Genomic DNA, 16,080 nt, shown 5'->3' on the forward strand with positions numbered 1-16,080 from the left:
CAAAGGCTTTCTGGGATTCAGCTGGTGACCCCATGATGTCTAGGTGGTGGCCATATAGGTGGTGGGGACTTCAAGGCAAAACTCTACAAAGATGAACATACCTCTGGGAAAAGAGAATTGGGGATGGGTGGTATGTCAGGGCCTACACAGCTATTTCTTATTATAGAGGGCATAGCACTTTTTTTTTTCTAATTGTATATGTTTATTACTTTGATAAAAAACACACTGTCATCAACCTGCTCTTCCCTCCTGTACTCACTGGTACCTGTATCTGGACTGGTCTTACCTTTTTCTTCTCACAGAGAAAGTAGTGTTTTCCTGTCTCATTATCTGTGGCCTAGATCAGTAGTTCTCAGACTCTGCTTCACTTTGTAATCACCTGAGCCATTTAAAAAAATCCAACTGTCTGACCTCACCCAAAGTAATGAAATCAAGTATCTGTGGGTGAAGCTTAGGGATTTTTTAAAGTTCTACAGGTGATTCCAGTGTCCAACAAGTTTGAGAACCAGCAGTCTAGATTCTTGCTAATCTGAGGTCTACAGAATAGTGGTATCAGCACCACTTGGGAGCTTGTTAGAAATGCAGAATGTCAGGTTGCACTCCAGACTTACTGAAAACATTTTAATAAGACAACCCAGGGATCCAGGTTGAAGTTTATGACTCTTTGGTCTACATGTCACCCCATTCCTTCTCTTTTGGGTATTTCATCACTGCTCCTTCTGCATCTATCAATTTCTTCAGCTGTCTCCACTGATTTCTTCTCCAAACACATTCAATTCCTTTATATAATAAAACAGAAAAACAACAACAAAAAAAAACAGAACAAAAAAATTTGAAAACAAAAACTCTAGAGTACTCCCTGTATTCCACTATTTACTAATTACCTATATTCCCCCCCCATTTTCTTCATAATCCATTTTACTGAATATATTATGTACACATTTTCTCCTTTATTTTGGATCCAGTTGTTTATTCATTGCAATCTGGAATCTTCCACCATGACATGGAAACTGCTCTTCAAAAACAGCCAGTAAATTTTAATGGACTAAAATATCCTTATTTTCACTATGTGTAACCATTTGAAACTATTGACGTCATTTCCATACACAGCCCTTTTAAGCAGTTACCCCTCTAACTTCATGATACTGCTGGAAATACACATAAGCAGGCTCTCATTGATCTTGATTGCTCTAAATCCTAGGTTTTGTCCTGCTTTCCCTCAAAAAATTAATGTAAAAGGTATATTGTAAATATGTTTCAATGAAAATAAATAAAATCTATAATACAAAAAAAAAAAAAAAGAATAAGCAAAATTCCCAACTGTTCCAAAAAGGCCCACAGCTGGCTGCTGACACTACAAATCTCCCAAGTGCATCAAGTGGATCAAAGCATGGTTGTGGGGAGGCCTGCAGGGAAAAATGTAGGCAGGCAGGCAGAGTCCACTGTGCCTTTCGCAAAATTACATTCCATACAAACAGTTCTCAGATACTGCTCTTTCTCTGTTTTCCTCCTACTTCTGGCTATACTTTGTACCTTGCGTGTGGAGTTGATCACTCTGTCCGAGTCCTGCTAATTCCACTTTTTTTTTTTTTTTTTTTTTTTTTTTTAAAAGGCAGGCTAAGCAATGATGACAGAAAGCAGACAGTGATTGTCTAGAGATGGGCAAGAGGCAAAGAGGGGAAGGAGAAGTTTTTTTTTTTGTTTTTTTTTTTAAAGATTTTTATTTATTTATTTGACAGAGAGAGATCACAAGTAGACGGAGAGGAAGGCAGAGAGAGAGAGGGAAGCAGGCTTCTTGCTGAGCAGAGAGCCCGATGTGGGACTCGATCCCAGGACCCTGAGATCATGACCTGAGCCGAAGGCAGCGGCTTAACCCACTGAGCCACCCAGGCGCCCCTCCACTTTTTAATATATTTCTGGAGTCTGCATATTTTCACCTTTACTTTTTATTAGAAATTGAAGTTGTATGTACCCTTTATTCAGCAATTCCGCTCCCAGGTATATCCCCCTGTCTAGGCAAACTAGTATCTGTGCACACTGAGACACATAGGGACAAACACAGCAGCACTGATTTTGATAGTAAAAAAGAAGGAACCCTATAAAATTCTTCAACAGGAGAAAGTACAAATAATTATGGTTCACTGACAGAATATAATAGTCTGCATCAGTGGTTTTCAAACTTCTTGGTCTTATGATCACTTTACAATCTTAGAAATTCATCATTTGTTGCATCAGAAATTGAAACAATTTTTAAAAATTTAACTCCTTTAAAAAAGATAACTGAATTACATGTTTATATTATTTTTGTTTAAAACAAACCACTATTTTCTAAACCAAAAAAAAAAAAACCTTAATGAAAAAGAATGGCATGTTTTTACATTTTTAAATGTCAAATATGCATTTGCTTATTTACTATCTTTAGTCAGAATTCAATGCATTCTGCTTTTGGACTGCCTATTAGAAATAACAGTAGCTGACATTAACTAAGCACTTAGTTTATATGACACATGAATCTCAATTATTCCTTAGAGTAGTCCAGTAAGGTAGGTATTATGATTCTCATTATAAAGATGAGGCAAAAGACCTAAGAAAGGATAAGTAACTTGCCAAAAGTCACATTACCAGTTGGTTGCACAGTAAGGATTCCAATTTAAATGCTCTCACCCACTATGCTTTGTTAAACTTGAGTATAACACCATGCAACTGAGGATTCAACAATTAATTGATAATGATGGAGTCAAATTTGCATCTAAAATTCACCAAAGGCTAAATCTAGATTATTAATTTACTTCAGCTTAATAGGTGGAGAATGATGCTTAGTGGGTGTTATGGGCCAAGTTGTGCTCCCCAAAATTCAGACAATGAAGTCTGTCTTAGTCATTTGGGCTGCCACAACAAAATACTAGAGCTAGTTATAAACAGCAGAAATTTATTTCTCACAGTTCTGGAGGCTAGGAAGTCCAAGATCAAGGTGCTGGCAGATTTAGTGACTAAAAGCCCTTTCCCTGGTTTGAAGACTGTGTCTTTTCACTGTTACCTCATGTGACAGAAAGGGTGAGGGATCTCTGTGGGGTCACTTCTGTAAGAACACAAATCCCATTCATGAAAGCTCCATCCTCAAGACCTAGGCATGACCCAGAAGACCCACCTTCTCATACTACTATACTGTCATTAAGTTTCAAATGTGAACTGGCAAGGGGGCAGGGGAAGAGACAACAAACATTCAGACTGTTACAAGATCCTAATCTCTAGTATCTCAGAATGTGTCCATTTTTGGAGACAGGGTATTTAAATAAGTAATTAAGGTAAAATGATGTCATTAGGGTAGGGCCTAAACTAAAATGACTTGTGTCCTTTTAAGAAGAGGAAATTTGGACACAGACAAGTACAGAGAGAAAACCATATAAAAACATGTGGAGAAGATGACCATCTACCAGCCAAGAGAGAGATCTCAGAAGAAACCAAACCATGATCTCAGACTTCTAGCTTCCAGAACTGTGAGGAAATAAATTTCTGTTGAAGCCACCCAGTCTGTAGTACTTTGTTAATGGCAGCCTAGCAAACTAATACAGTGAAGGAATTTGTGAAAGTTTGCTTGGCCACTGGTACACTGCTATAATTTCTATACAGAACCTATAGTTTAAAAAAACTAATAAAGTCAATTTTATGTCAAAGTATCTGACTTTCAAGAAGACGTCACACTTTTAATACATCATTTTATAATGAAATGTCAATCACATTTTAATATAATGCTGAATAAGTCAATGGAATTTATCTTTTATATGTTTTCCTCTCTAAATAATAAGATCAAAATCTTCTAGTAGAAAGAAATTTATAATTTTTTTAAGGATTTTATTTATTTATTTGACAGAGAGAGAGATCACAACAAGGCAGAGAGGCAGGCAGAGAGGAAGGGGGAAGCAGACTCCCTGCTGAGCATAGAGCCTGATGTGGGCCTCAATCCCAGGACCCTGAGACCATGACCTGAACCGAAGGCAGAGACTTAACCCACTGAGCCACCCAGGCACCCCATATACTTTCTAATGGTAAGATCACCAGTACTTTTAAATCAAAATCAAATCTAACATTAATTAAGGAAAAATTTAGATAAAATCACTAGACACAGATAAAGTGACATTCTAATCTACCCAGGAAATTATTTTTTTTTTAAAGATTTTATTTATTTATTCGACAGAGAGAAATCACAAGTAGGCAGAGGGCAGGCAGAGAGAGAGGAGGAAGCAGGCTCCCTGCTGAGCAGAAAGCCCGATGTGGGGCTCGAACCCAGGACCTGGGATCATGACCTGAGCCAAAGGCAGCGGCTCAACCCACTGAGCCACCCAGGCGCCCCCAGGAAATTATTTTTCAATTGCAGATAAACAATCTACATATGGCAATTTTAGGATTGAAAAACTGAAAAACAGAATTTTGGTATCTCCTGAGAATCCAAATCAAGGATTTAGAAATGAGACACCATAAAGAATAGTAAGATTTATATTATTAGTATATAATCTAGTAATTGTATCACATATTTAATATATTACACATAATCAGAATTATTATAATCCCTTTTATACAACAGTAATACAGATACTATTATACTATATAATAGCTCAGAAGTACATAGCATACGAAGAAAGTCACAGAAGTATTTAATAGTTAATCTTATCTCAACCTTTATTAATGAATCAGTTTCCACATACTGCTTTCAATCACTTTTTATTAATTGCTTCCAAAAACCGCAACACATGCATGAAGAGGTTGATGACATCCAAGTAGAGGCTGATGGCAGCTAATACATACTCTTCAGGTGACAGCCTATGCATCAATGAGTGTGTATCATAGATGATGAATCCACAGAAAAGAAGGGCTCCCATGGCAGCCAAGACCAACTCCATTGTTTGACTATAGAAAAATAACTATAGGCAAGAAATTAATAAGTTTATATTTAAGAACCCTATTAAGAATACTTAAGTTACTTGCTCTTGAGTTACATATAGCTATATACATATTTAATAATGTTTTACAGTTTGAAATGCAAATGTTAAAAGTAGAAAAAGACAAGGCAGGTTCATCCTCATTTCTGTTGGATGTAAAGATGAATGGATGAATTCATTACATCCTTTCTATGCCATTACCCACAACTCTGAACAGCAGCATTCCAAATATAAATTATTTAAAAATATATTTCTTTTTCAGAATTGTATGTGCCACTGGGGGGTTAGTAATTACAAGTGAGGGCCTCTTTCTCTGTAATTTAAGTCACACGTTCATCTTTCTCTCAATCAATAATATTAACATAAGATTTTGATGTTTTTAAGATTATTTTTCACAATTCTATATAAAAATGTTCCAGATAATTATAACTAAGTGTCCTAGCATAAGAGTACCTCTTACAGTTTTTGAGATTATTTATAGTGACATGGCCAGAATTATAGTTCAAGTTACCAATTTAAAACAACTTACCTTCAAGATTCCTGACAAGCACAAAATCCATAAAACAGCAAACAGTCTATAAAAACAAAATATTAGTAATTTAGAATATTGTTTCTTTACAAGCTATGTAAATGGATGTAACATTTACTGAAGAAATAAACATACAATGAATACTACAAATACTCAGAAACTGAAAAAACAGCCATCCGCTCAACATTTGTTTTTATGGTGAACAAAACTAATTGAAAGTACCATTTTTAAAGTTTTTGACTGGAATACAAAGAAAATATTGATATAAGCAGAAATATTACTAGAAACATTTTAAGACAAGGACCTAGAAGACTTCTAGAAAATATATACATGAACAAATGAAAGATAACTGCATTTTTAAACCAAATAACAACAGCAAATTAGTCTGTGAACATGCATATCTGTTAAAGTCCCACATGTACTCCCTATTTTATTTTAATGTATTATAGAAATTAATATACACAAATAATAAATTTGCCACTGGTATAATGAGTTACCACTCATATATATTATATATAATGTATAGTTATTATAATAAAAAGTATTAATATATGACAAAGGACACCTAAGCAATCAGTCCTTTGTTATCAAATATGTCTTACAAGCCCACACACCTGCTGCTTCAGACCACAAGGAAGTACTGGGGTCAAATTTACCCTCCCTCCTTACATAAAAACCACACAAAACATATAACTGAACAGCAGGCAGCACAGTACAGTAATTCCTGAGATAAGGGAAGCAAGGAAGGTAAGCTCTGTACCTGACCCAGCTATAAAGTGTTTCCAGACCATGAGAACCCATATGAAGCCCCACAGTCTCCCTGAATTGAGATGGTGAGAATTCAGAGGTCAGAGAGGCCATGGGGGCTAGAATTTGTGGAGCAAAGTCCCAGAAAGGGGAAAGCTATAAAGAGAGCTAGCTAGCTCTGGTGATATGCAGAGAATTCCCTTCAAGTCATTAGCTGAGCACAGATTAATGCATACATATGAAGAAGTGACAAAGCCTGCGGGAAGAAACACCATGGAGAAGCAGGCAGAACAATCCTCAAAGCCCATACAGGGCCAGAAATAGTTCATGTCCACCCCAGCCAAAGTGGAAAGACTTCCTAAGACGTGGGGCTTTGAATAATTCTTAGAAAGTTACTGTCTCAATAGAGTGGTCAGATTCGCCCTCACCTAAATGTTGTTCTGGACCCACCTAACAAGTGTGTAAAAGCAAGCGTCAAAAGGTTCAGACAGTTTCCAAGGAATGTAACAGATTTCTAGAAGAGTAAAACCAACATATTTAAAGGAAAACAAAAAAACTCACTACCCAACAATATAAAATTTACAATGACCAGCATCTAATAAAAAATCGTAAGGCATGCAAAAGAATGAGGAAATATGACCTATGAGAAAAATGAGTCAATAGAAACAAATTCAGAAATGACACAATGATAGAATTAGTAAACAATGACTTTAAAAAATATATATTCCGTATCTGTTCAGGAAGGTAGAGGAAAGCATCATGAGAAGAAAAATGGAAGACATATATTTTTAAAAGACACAAATTAAATTTCCACAAATGAAAAATATGTCAAATGAAAAATATTCTGGTTGGACTTATAGACACTGAAAAAAAAAAGATTATCCAACTGAAAACAGCAACAGACATTGACCAAAATGAATCCCAGAGAGAAAACGGGGCGGGGCGGGGGGGGGGGATAAACTGAGCATCCCATGAACCACAGGACAACGTCAAGAAATCAAGAAGTCTAACATATATGTTAAAGTCTCAATAGAGAGGAGAATGAAGGGGTACATAAAAATGTTTGAAGAAACAATTCCTAAAAATGTTCCAAGTTTGGTGAGAACTTTAAACTGATAAATCCAAGGGCTAGAAGAAACATGAAAAAAACCACACCGAGGAATATGATAATCAAATTACTAAAAATGTTAATCAAATTACTTAGAAAATATGAAAGGTGGCTGGAGGATAAAAGACAAAATGTACAAAGAACAAAGATAAAGAAAAAAGACTTCTTGTCAGAAAATATATAAACCAGAATACTAAGGAATGGCATCTTTAAAATACTGAAAACAGAAAAAAAAAAAAAAAAGACCTAGAATCCTACACTCAGCAAAAATAACAAATTCAAAACAAAGCTGAAATAAATATTTTTTTCGGACATGCAAAAGCTGAGATCAAGACACCACCCAGCACTAAAGAAATATTAAAGGGGGCACCTGGGTGGCTTAGTTGTTAAGCGTCTGACTCTTGGTTTCAGCTGATGTTGTGATGACCTCAGGGTTATGAAATCAAGCTTCCCATCAGGCTCCTTACTGGGATGGAGCCTGCTTAAGATTCTCTCTTTCCCTCTTCCTCTGCCCCTCCCACCACCCCCCGACTTATGTGCATGTGTGCTCCACCCCCCTTTAAAATAAATACATAAATAAAATCTTTTCAAAATAAACATTAAAAGGAAATCGTTCGGGCAGAAGGAAATACAAGATGGAAATGTGGATTGACACAAAGAAATGGAGAACAAAAATGACAAAGTAGTGGGTGAACATAAAAGACTTCAACTATTTTTAAATCTCTTTAAAAGATAATTTAATGTGGGTACCTGTGTGGTTCAGTGGGTTAAAGCCTCTGCCTTCGGCCCAGGTCACGATCCCAGGGTCCTAGGATCAAGCCCCGCACCAGGCTCTCTGCTCAGCAGGGAACCTGCTCCCCCCATCTCTCTCTGCCTGTCTCTCTGCCTACTTGTGATCTCTGTCTATCAAATAAATAAATAAAATCTTTAAAAATAAAAAAAGGTAATTTAATGTTTAGAACAAAAATAATATTATGAGGTGTATATGTGAAACTAAAAGTCATAGCTACAATAGCACAAAGGCAGGGGAGAGGAGATGTAACTATGCTCTACAGGAAATGGTATATATTATTTACAGGTAGACTATGGTGATCTAAAGATATATAGGGATGCCTGGGTGTCTTAGTTGATTAAGCATGTGCCTTTGGCTCAGGTTATGATCCTAAGGTCTTGGGATTGAGTTCTGCATCTGGTTCCCTGTTCAGCATGGAGCCTGCTTCTCCCTCTGCCTGCATGTCCCTCTACTTATGCTTGCTCTCTCTCTCTGACAGATAAATAAAATCTTACATTTATATATGTATTTTTTAAGATTTTATTTATTTGAGAGAGACAGACACAGAGAGAGAGGGAACACAAGCAGGGGGAGTGGGAGAGGGAGAAACAGTCTTCCCACTGAGCAGGGAACCCAACGCAGGGCTCAATCCCAGGACCCTGTGACCATGACCTGAGCCAAAGGCAGATGCTTAATGACTGAGCCACTCAGGTGCCTTATATATATAGATATAGATATAGCTCTATAGATATAGAGCTATATCTATATATAAATACACACACACACACACACACACACCCTGCAGGGGCAGCTGGCTGGCTCAGTCCATTGAGCATGCAACTCATAGGTTCGAGCCCCATGTTGTAGAGATCGTTTCAATAAAAAAACTTAAAAAATCTGGAGTAAGAAGAAGAAAGGAAGGAAGGAAGGAAGGAAGGCAGGCAGGCAGACAGGCAGGCAGGCAAGCAGTATGCTGTTTACAGTATACAGTATAACCTAGAGTAGTGCTTATTTAAAAGAGCTATAGCTAATAACTAATAAAGGAGATAAATCAAATAATCCAAACAGAGGAAAAGAGGTACAAAGAACAGATGGGACATACAGAAAGAAACCTAAGATTTCTCAAGATCGGAGGCTTAAATCCAACCAGATCAATAATAACATTAAATGTCAGTGGTCAAAACATTCTAAGAGCAGAGATGATCAGACTGGATAAGAAAAAAAAAAAAGCAAGAGCCAACCATACACTCCCTATAAGAAAACTATTTTAACTATAAAGCTACAAAGAAGCTAAAAATAAAAGGGTAGAAAATGATATACCATGTTAATGCAATCAAAAGAAAGCTGGAGTAGCTATATTAATAACGTAAGTTTCAGGGCAAAAATATTACCAGAGACAACTACTTCAAAATGACAAAGGAGTCATCAAAAGGACATAATAATCCTAACTGTTTATGCATCTAAAAACAGAACTTCGAAATAACATGAAGCAAAACTTACAGAAATGGTAAGAGAATCATACTCTAAATCCGTAATTGTAGTTGGAAATTTCAGTATTGCTTTGACATTAACCGGCACAATGAGCGTGCAGGGATTACGAATTGTGCAGGATACTTAATACTATCAACCAAGTTGACGTGATTGACGTTCATCACTCGTCCAACAGCAGCACAATATATTATTCTCTTCAAAAAACATTTACCAAGTACCACAAAATGAACCTCACACTAAATGTTATGGGACTGATAACAAGCAAAATATGTTATTTAACAACACAAAAATAAAATCAGAAATTAAGTATACATAGTATTGTAGTCGCACGTGGTGAACTGAGGGCATGGTGAGGTTCCAGCTGTCAATTCTCATGCTGGAAGAGCCACAGAATTTCTCTGGATACATGTGGAATACCTACTTAGAATGAAGTATCATGCCACCACATAGTATAGGTCCTTCAGGATTAAAATGGACTCAGGACTTACTTGGACTGACTGACTTACAGGACTTACTTTTTCATACTTAAACTGCACCAAGGAGTGTGGGGAAGGTGGTACTAGGAACTATAACGTATCTGAGGTTTTACCCTACTCTCTGGATGCCTGCACAAGACAGGGGAATACCGGGTCGGTGGAAGAAGTCGATCACAGCAATAGCAGCTCTTAATGAACAAGCACAACAGAGAGGTATTGTGGGCACAAAGAAATGAGAGAGCTAGAAGGCGTAAGAAAGAAAGTCAGTCACTGGCATTTAAGATTTCTTCAGCACAACAATCTCTAGTGGTAACAAGCTCCATGATGCAGCCATGGCAGGGAAATGAAAAGTTGCTCAAGAAGAGCTCCAGTTCAAAAAAAAAAAGAAGAGCTCCAGACACACTGAGAAGCCAAGGGGACAGATGGGCCTCACATGTAGTTCAATACTAAAGTCTTTAAAGAAGGAGGATGGGCTAGAGCGCCTGGCTGGCTCAGTAGAAAAGCCTGAGACTCTTGATCTTGGGTTGAGAGTTCGAACCCCATACTGGGTGCAGAGGTTACTTAAAATTAAAATTAAAAAAAAAAAAAGAGGGAGGCTTGAACAAAGGGCATCAGTGGCAGTAATGGGGAAGATTGGGAAATGTGTACCCAGATACTCAAATGTTAAAACATAAGCCTTAAAGCATTGAATTTGCAGCATGCTAAGGAAATAATGAAAGCACAAGGAGACTGGCGCAGTTTTCAATACTAACCCCCCACTCGAAACTACACAGGGTGTGGGAGGATGAGCAGCTAGAGAACAGTGTTCTCAAGGAGGAATCAAGTTTCAGCTGAAATAAGAAGAAAGAATATTATTATTATTATTTTTAGGATTTTATTTATTTATTTAACAGACAGAGATCACAAGTAGGCAGAGAGGCAGGCAGAGAGAGAGGGAAGCAGGCTCCCTGCTGAGCAGAGAGCCTGATGCAGGGTGCAATCCCAGGACCCTGAGATCATAACCTGAGCCGAAGGCAGAGGCTTAACCCACTGGGCCACCCAGGTGCCCCAAGAAAAAAGAATATTATTATGAAGAGACTGAAATATAGGCAAGACTGTTTACTAGAATGGGATTTCTAGAGACTATACTAGAATGGATGGGAAGAAGCAAACAGCAAATCTTCCATCATATATACCACATGAATGTGTATCCCCTCCAAAACACGAAAAGCAAGAAGTAAAAAAACTGCTGACTCTCCTAACATCACACTTCATTCTAATACAACTAGTTAAGCATCTTGTACAATTGTTAGTGTTGGCTGACCACTTATATTTTATCGCAATAGAGATTTCTGGTAATCTGGATTACCAAGGGGAAAGGGGGATGAAAAAATGTTTTGCAAGAGCTTTTGTAAATTTTTAGTGTTGTAACAGGAAAAAAACCAGAAGATGTTGACTAAGCGTCAACAGGAAGCCATTGTGAGCTTAGAAAGGAGTATACACATTCTTACCAGGTGAGGGCAACACTGTATCATTATCCTAACATAAAAAGCTTCACCCTGTATATTTACTAGTTTGAAGAAAAATACAGGTTAATCTACATAGGTCAAGAAGTTTTTAAAGATCATGCAGATATCACCATCACCTGGGTCATTTACCCTGTTTCTGCCGAAGAAGTGGATGGTCTTGGTAATATTTATGTTAAGACAAAGACCTACATAATGTAGGCAAGTTCCATAGCATTCATAGAGCATACAAGCCTAGCCTCTCTAGAAAACTGGGGAGATTTTTTTTTGGGCATTCCCTTCCTTTTCAATATAGAGCGGAAGCAAATGACTCAAAGCCACCTTCCATCTCCTTGTATGTTCTCAAAGTATAGAGCCTGGCTTTAGTTAGTACTCAGAGAGATGTCCTCTCATCACCCTCCATTTTATTTTTATTTATTTTTTTTTTTAAAGATTTACTTATTTGAGAGTGCACATGCACGAGAGAGAGAGAAATGCGAGTGGTGGGTGGGGCCAAGGGAGAGGGAGAGAGGGAATCCCAAGTAGACTCCCTACTGAGCACAGAGCCCCACTCCCAGGCATTCATCTCAAAACCCATGAGATCATGACCTGAGCAAAAATCAGGAGTTGTGTACTTAACCAACTAAGCCACCCAGATGCCCCTCATCACCTTCCATTTTAAAAGACAATATCCAAAGCTAAAGGTACAGCCCTTCTCTTAGGATGACCTACAATATAATGTTAAAGATATTTATCTATCATAGCTATGAATATATAACTTACCCTGCTCCAAATTTGCTGAAATCTCTCTTAGATTGCAGAGTATACATAGTCAAACCAAGAAATACAGCAGTAGTCAGTATAAACGCTTGCAGAACAATATATACATCATAGAAAGTAACTGTAAAATTAAAAAAACACTGATTAAAAATGCATTTAAACATACTCTATTTAAAACGGCTTTTTTCCTGGCGTTTAACAGAAATGCTATAATTGCTCCTGTACTACTTGTGAATAAAATTAATTATGAAAATATTCCTTATTCAGCCTTTAATACTGATACAATAAAAACTACACTCATACTGCAATAAACAGTCATTCACACAAAATAAGGTAGTCACATTATTATGAAGCTAAAGAAATGACTGGAGAGGGAGGACATAGCCAGCAGGATTGGAGTTTGAGGGATATGATAGAATGACTCTCATCTATCTCTGTCCCTGCTTCATTTTATTACCATTTGTGGTGACTGTTCTTTATAACTTAAATATCAATAGGGATGACTCTGAGTCCTGTGACTGGCTGGGAATTTCTGGGCAGTAGCAGCAATTTTAGCAATCATCTGGTTAATTGCATACCCAATTCATCAGTCCAGTCAAAGAAACTAGGCAAGGTTGCCATTCACCAACCCTGCAGAGAACAGGAACCAACCACTAATTGCTTGACATCCAAAAATGCATACGATGAATACATAATTGGGGGTTTCTCGAATACATAACAAATTCCCTTCTCAATTTTTAGAATGAATATCTAGATTGACTGTGTCTATTTTAATTATAATACACCTGCTTAGCATTTTAAAAAAAGGCTACATCCTAACCCCTTTAAAGGAAGTTAAGTGCTTTGAACCCAAAACCATTTAAATAATTTTTAATCTGTCAAGGTTTAATTTCTATTCCTAAATATTATATTCTGGACAGGATTAGGAAAGTGAATGCAGAAATGAAAAAACAAGAGATTATTTTGCTTGTCAACAATTTAAGTGTAGGATTAGGTGGAAGGGATATTATAATTAATGAGGAAAATAATGTTCTCAGATTACCCCATCTATATATTTCTACCCCCAATTCCAATAACTCTGAAATAGATCTCTCTCCTTTATCTTTTACAAATGGTGGGAGCCAAGGAGGACAGAGATGGACTTGATGATAACCTTAATAGATAGTAACATTAATAAGTAAATATTAATAACACTTCCTTTCTATGCTGAAAAATTTCAGTTCTATTTAATAGTTATTATTACTTATATTACAGTTCCTTTACAAAAGGAATAAGTGAATTACCAAACAATATATAGATTTAATAAAACTGGCATAGAAAGGTTAAAAGCAGTAATGACAAAAGGAAAAGATAAATATATGAAACTGAAATATATGCAATTTACTGTTATTGACAGTTAACAGTTCATTCTAACCTTTTTTGTACCCCAGGTTAATCATTTTGAGACAATCTGAATCTTTATTGTTAATAAAGCATGAAATTTTTTACTTGAGACATTACATATGGTACATCAAACAACTGTAACACACACTTCCTTTCAAATACAAATTTAACATAAAATATACAGTAGAAATTACCAAGTCTCTTATGGGGCCATCTGATGAAATATGAGAATATATAATAAAGCACACTTCAGTACAGCAATTTGAGAGGCTGGGCTCTGTACTGATGATACATGGCTCAAAATATATTTTATCAGTTCCTTTGAGATCCCTCTAAATTAGGGAGAAAAGATTAGCTACAGTTGTCTTGTTTTCATAAATGGATAAACACACATGAATATTATTCTCATTATTTTCCTAGTTCTTTTCCACTTCCTCTAAGCTTAGTTGAACTAAGTATAAACATTTAATTTTGCATATATTCTATGAATTCTTCATCTTATGCTATGTATTTAAAATGTAATATCCCATGATATTAAGCTTTAGTCCCGAACACCTTTCAACTCAAGATTTATCTACACTGAAACGTTATTGTAACATACAGAAGCACAATTATGACTTACCAACAAAGGCCACAGTCAGAGCTTCGAATAGCGTCTAAAAAAAAGAAACTAAAATTACATAAATGCACATAACGTTTACACTATGTCATATACATGTTCTAATTTTTTTTTTAAGATTTTATTTATTTGATAGACAGAGATCACAAGTAGGCTGAGAGGCAGGTAGAGAGAGAGAGAGGAGGAAGCAGGCTCCCTGCTGAGCAGAGAGCCTGACGTGGGGCTGGATCCCAGAATCCTGGGATCATGACCCGAGCCGAAGGCAGAGGCTTTTACCCACTGAGCCACCCAGGCGCCCCCATGTTCTAATTTCTAAGAGTTCCATGTGATTCCATATGTATGATCTCTCTTTAGCTTCAAAGCAGCCTTGTGAATTATATGGGACACATGATACGCCTACCGTAATGAAAATGAGACCTCAGTGTATGGAGTGAGAAGACTTAGATTCTAAGAGTGATCCTATCACTCTTTAAACCCTAACTAGATTTTTTATATTTGTAGCAGGAAGATACAGAAATAGTATGGGAAATTCTATTTTTCTCACTCTGTGTAAGTAAATAATGAAACTGCAAATGATATGCATGTTCATAAAACTCCAATTTCACACATAAACATAGGAAGAATAAAATATTTATGTAGCACTTTAGTGTGGCAGTCCTGAAACCGCCTCCCAGTGTTCATTCTCTTCCTTCCCTAGTAACAGAACTTTTACCTGGACACATAGCTATTCAGATTAAACATTACATTTCTCAGCCTTCCTTTTAGCTACCTCTGGTCATAGGACTTTATTCTAGCCAACAGAATGTGCGTGGGGAGGGGTACAAGTACTAAAAGCAAAGTGGCTGGGGCGCCTGGGTGGCTCAGTGAGTTAAATTCTCTGCCATCAGCTCAGGTCATGATCCCAGGGTCCTGCGATGGAGCCCCAACTTGGGCCCTCTGCTCGGCAGGGAGCCTGCTTCCCCCTCCCTCTCTCTACCTGCCTCTCTGCCTAGTTGTGATCTCTGTCAAATAAATAAATAAAATCTTAAAAAAAAAAAAAAAGCAAAGGGGCTTGCTCTCCCTTTTCTCTTCTCATTTTAAAAATAACTGGATGGCATATGGCTATGGTGGTGAGCTATCTTATGCCATACACTGCTTCAGGAGTCCTTGAACCATAGCAGGTACCTGAACCCCTAACAACTTCACTACACAATCATGCAGATTTTTACATGAAAGAGAAGCAAACCATCTTGTTTCACCCATGTCATATGTAGCTGAACTCATATCCCAAATAAAAGATTTAGGAATGTTGAATTTTTATCCTCTAGCTTCTCTGTCTCCTTAACTACATACATTTATTTTGTTTTAAATGCTTATTCTAGGGACGCCTGGGTAGCTAAGTCAGTTAAGCGTCCAAGTCTTGATTTCAGCTCAGGTCCTGAACTCAGGGTCCAGAGATCAAGCCTCACTTCAGGCTGCATGCTGAGCATGGAGCCTGCTGCGATTCTCTCCCTCTCCTTCTGCCCCCCACCCCGCTCTCACACATTCTCTCTCTCAAAAAAAAATTAATAAATGCTTACTCTAGTTAGATTTTACCAACTACCTGAGAGACCATATCATAAAGGCAAAGCCAGAAGTAACATCAGTGGCTATGTACTCATACTCTTGGTGGAAGCACTCCTTCTAACTTTCCCTACCTGAAATCAAGAAACCTATCAGAACTAGAGCAAAAATGGCATTAGAAATTGTACATGGATGTGGAGGCAATATTTTGT

At 37.1% G+C, this 16,080-nt stretch overlaps 1 protein-coding gene across 1 annotated transcript in view; it reads right to left on the reverse strand.

Annotated features, from left to right (window-relative positions):
- Positions 1-4,651: 4,651 nt before the first annotated feature.
- TMBIM4 (transmembrane BAX inhibitor motif containing 4) overlaps positions 4,652-16,080 on the reverse strand; it is a 28,163-nt gene continuing 16,734 nt past the window's right edge. The window contains exons 4-7 of the mRNA XM_047743274.1: positions 14,330-14,363; positions 12,328-12,445; positions 5,467-5,512; positions 4,652-4,919 (exon numbers count right to left, since the gene is read on the reverse strand). Of these exons, the coding sequence (XP_047599230.1) occupies positions 4,713-4,919; positions 5,467-5,512; positions 12,328-12,445; positions 14,330-14,363 (405 nt within the window). The 3' untranslated portion in view covers positions 4,652-4,712. The remainder of the gene's footprint in view (positions 4,920-5,466; positions 5,513-12,327; positions 12,446-14,329; positions 14,364-16,080) is intronic.

This window comes from Lutra lutra, chromosome 8, assembly GCF_902655055.1.
Source record: "Lutra lutra chromosome 8, mLutLut1.2, whole genome shotgun sequence".
Classification (NCBI taxonomy): Eukaryota; Metazoa; Chordata; class Mammalia; order Carnivora; family Mustelidae; genus Lutra; species Lutra lutra.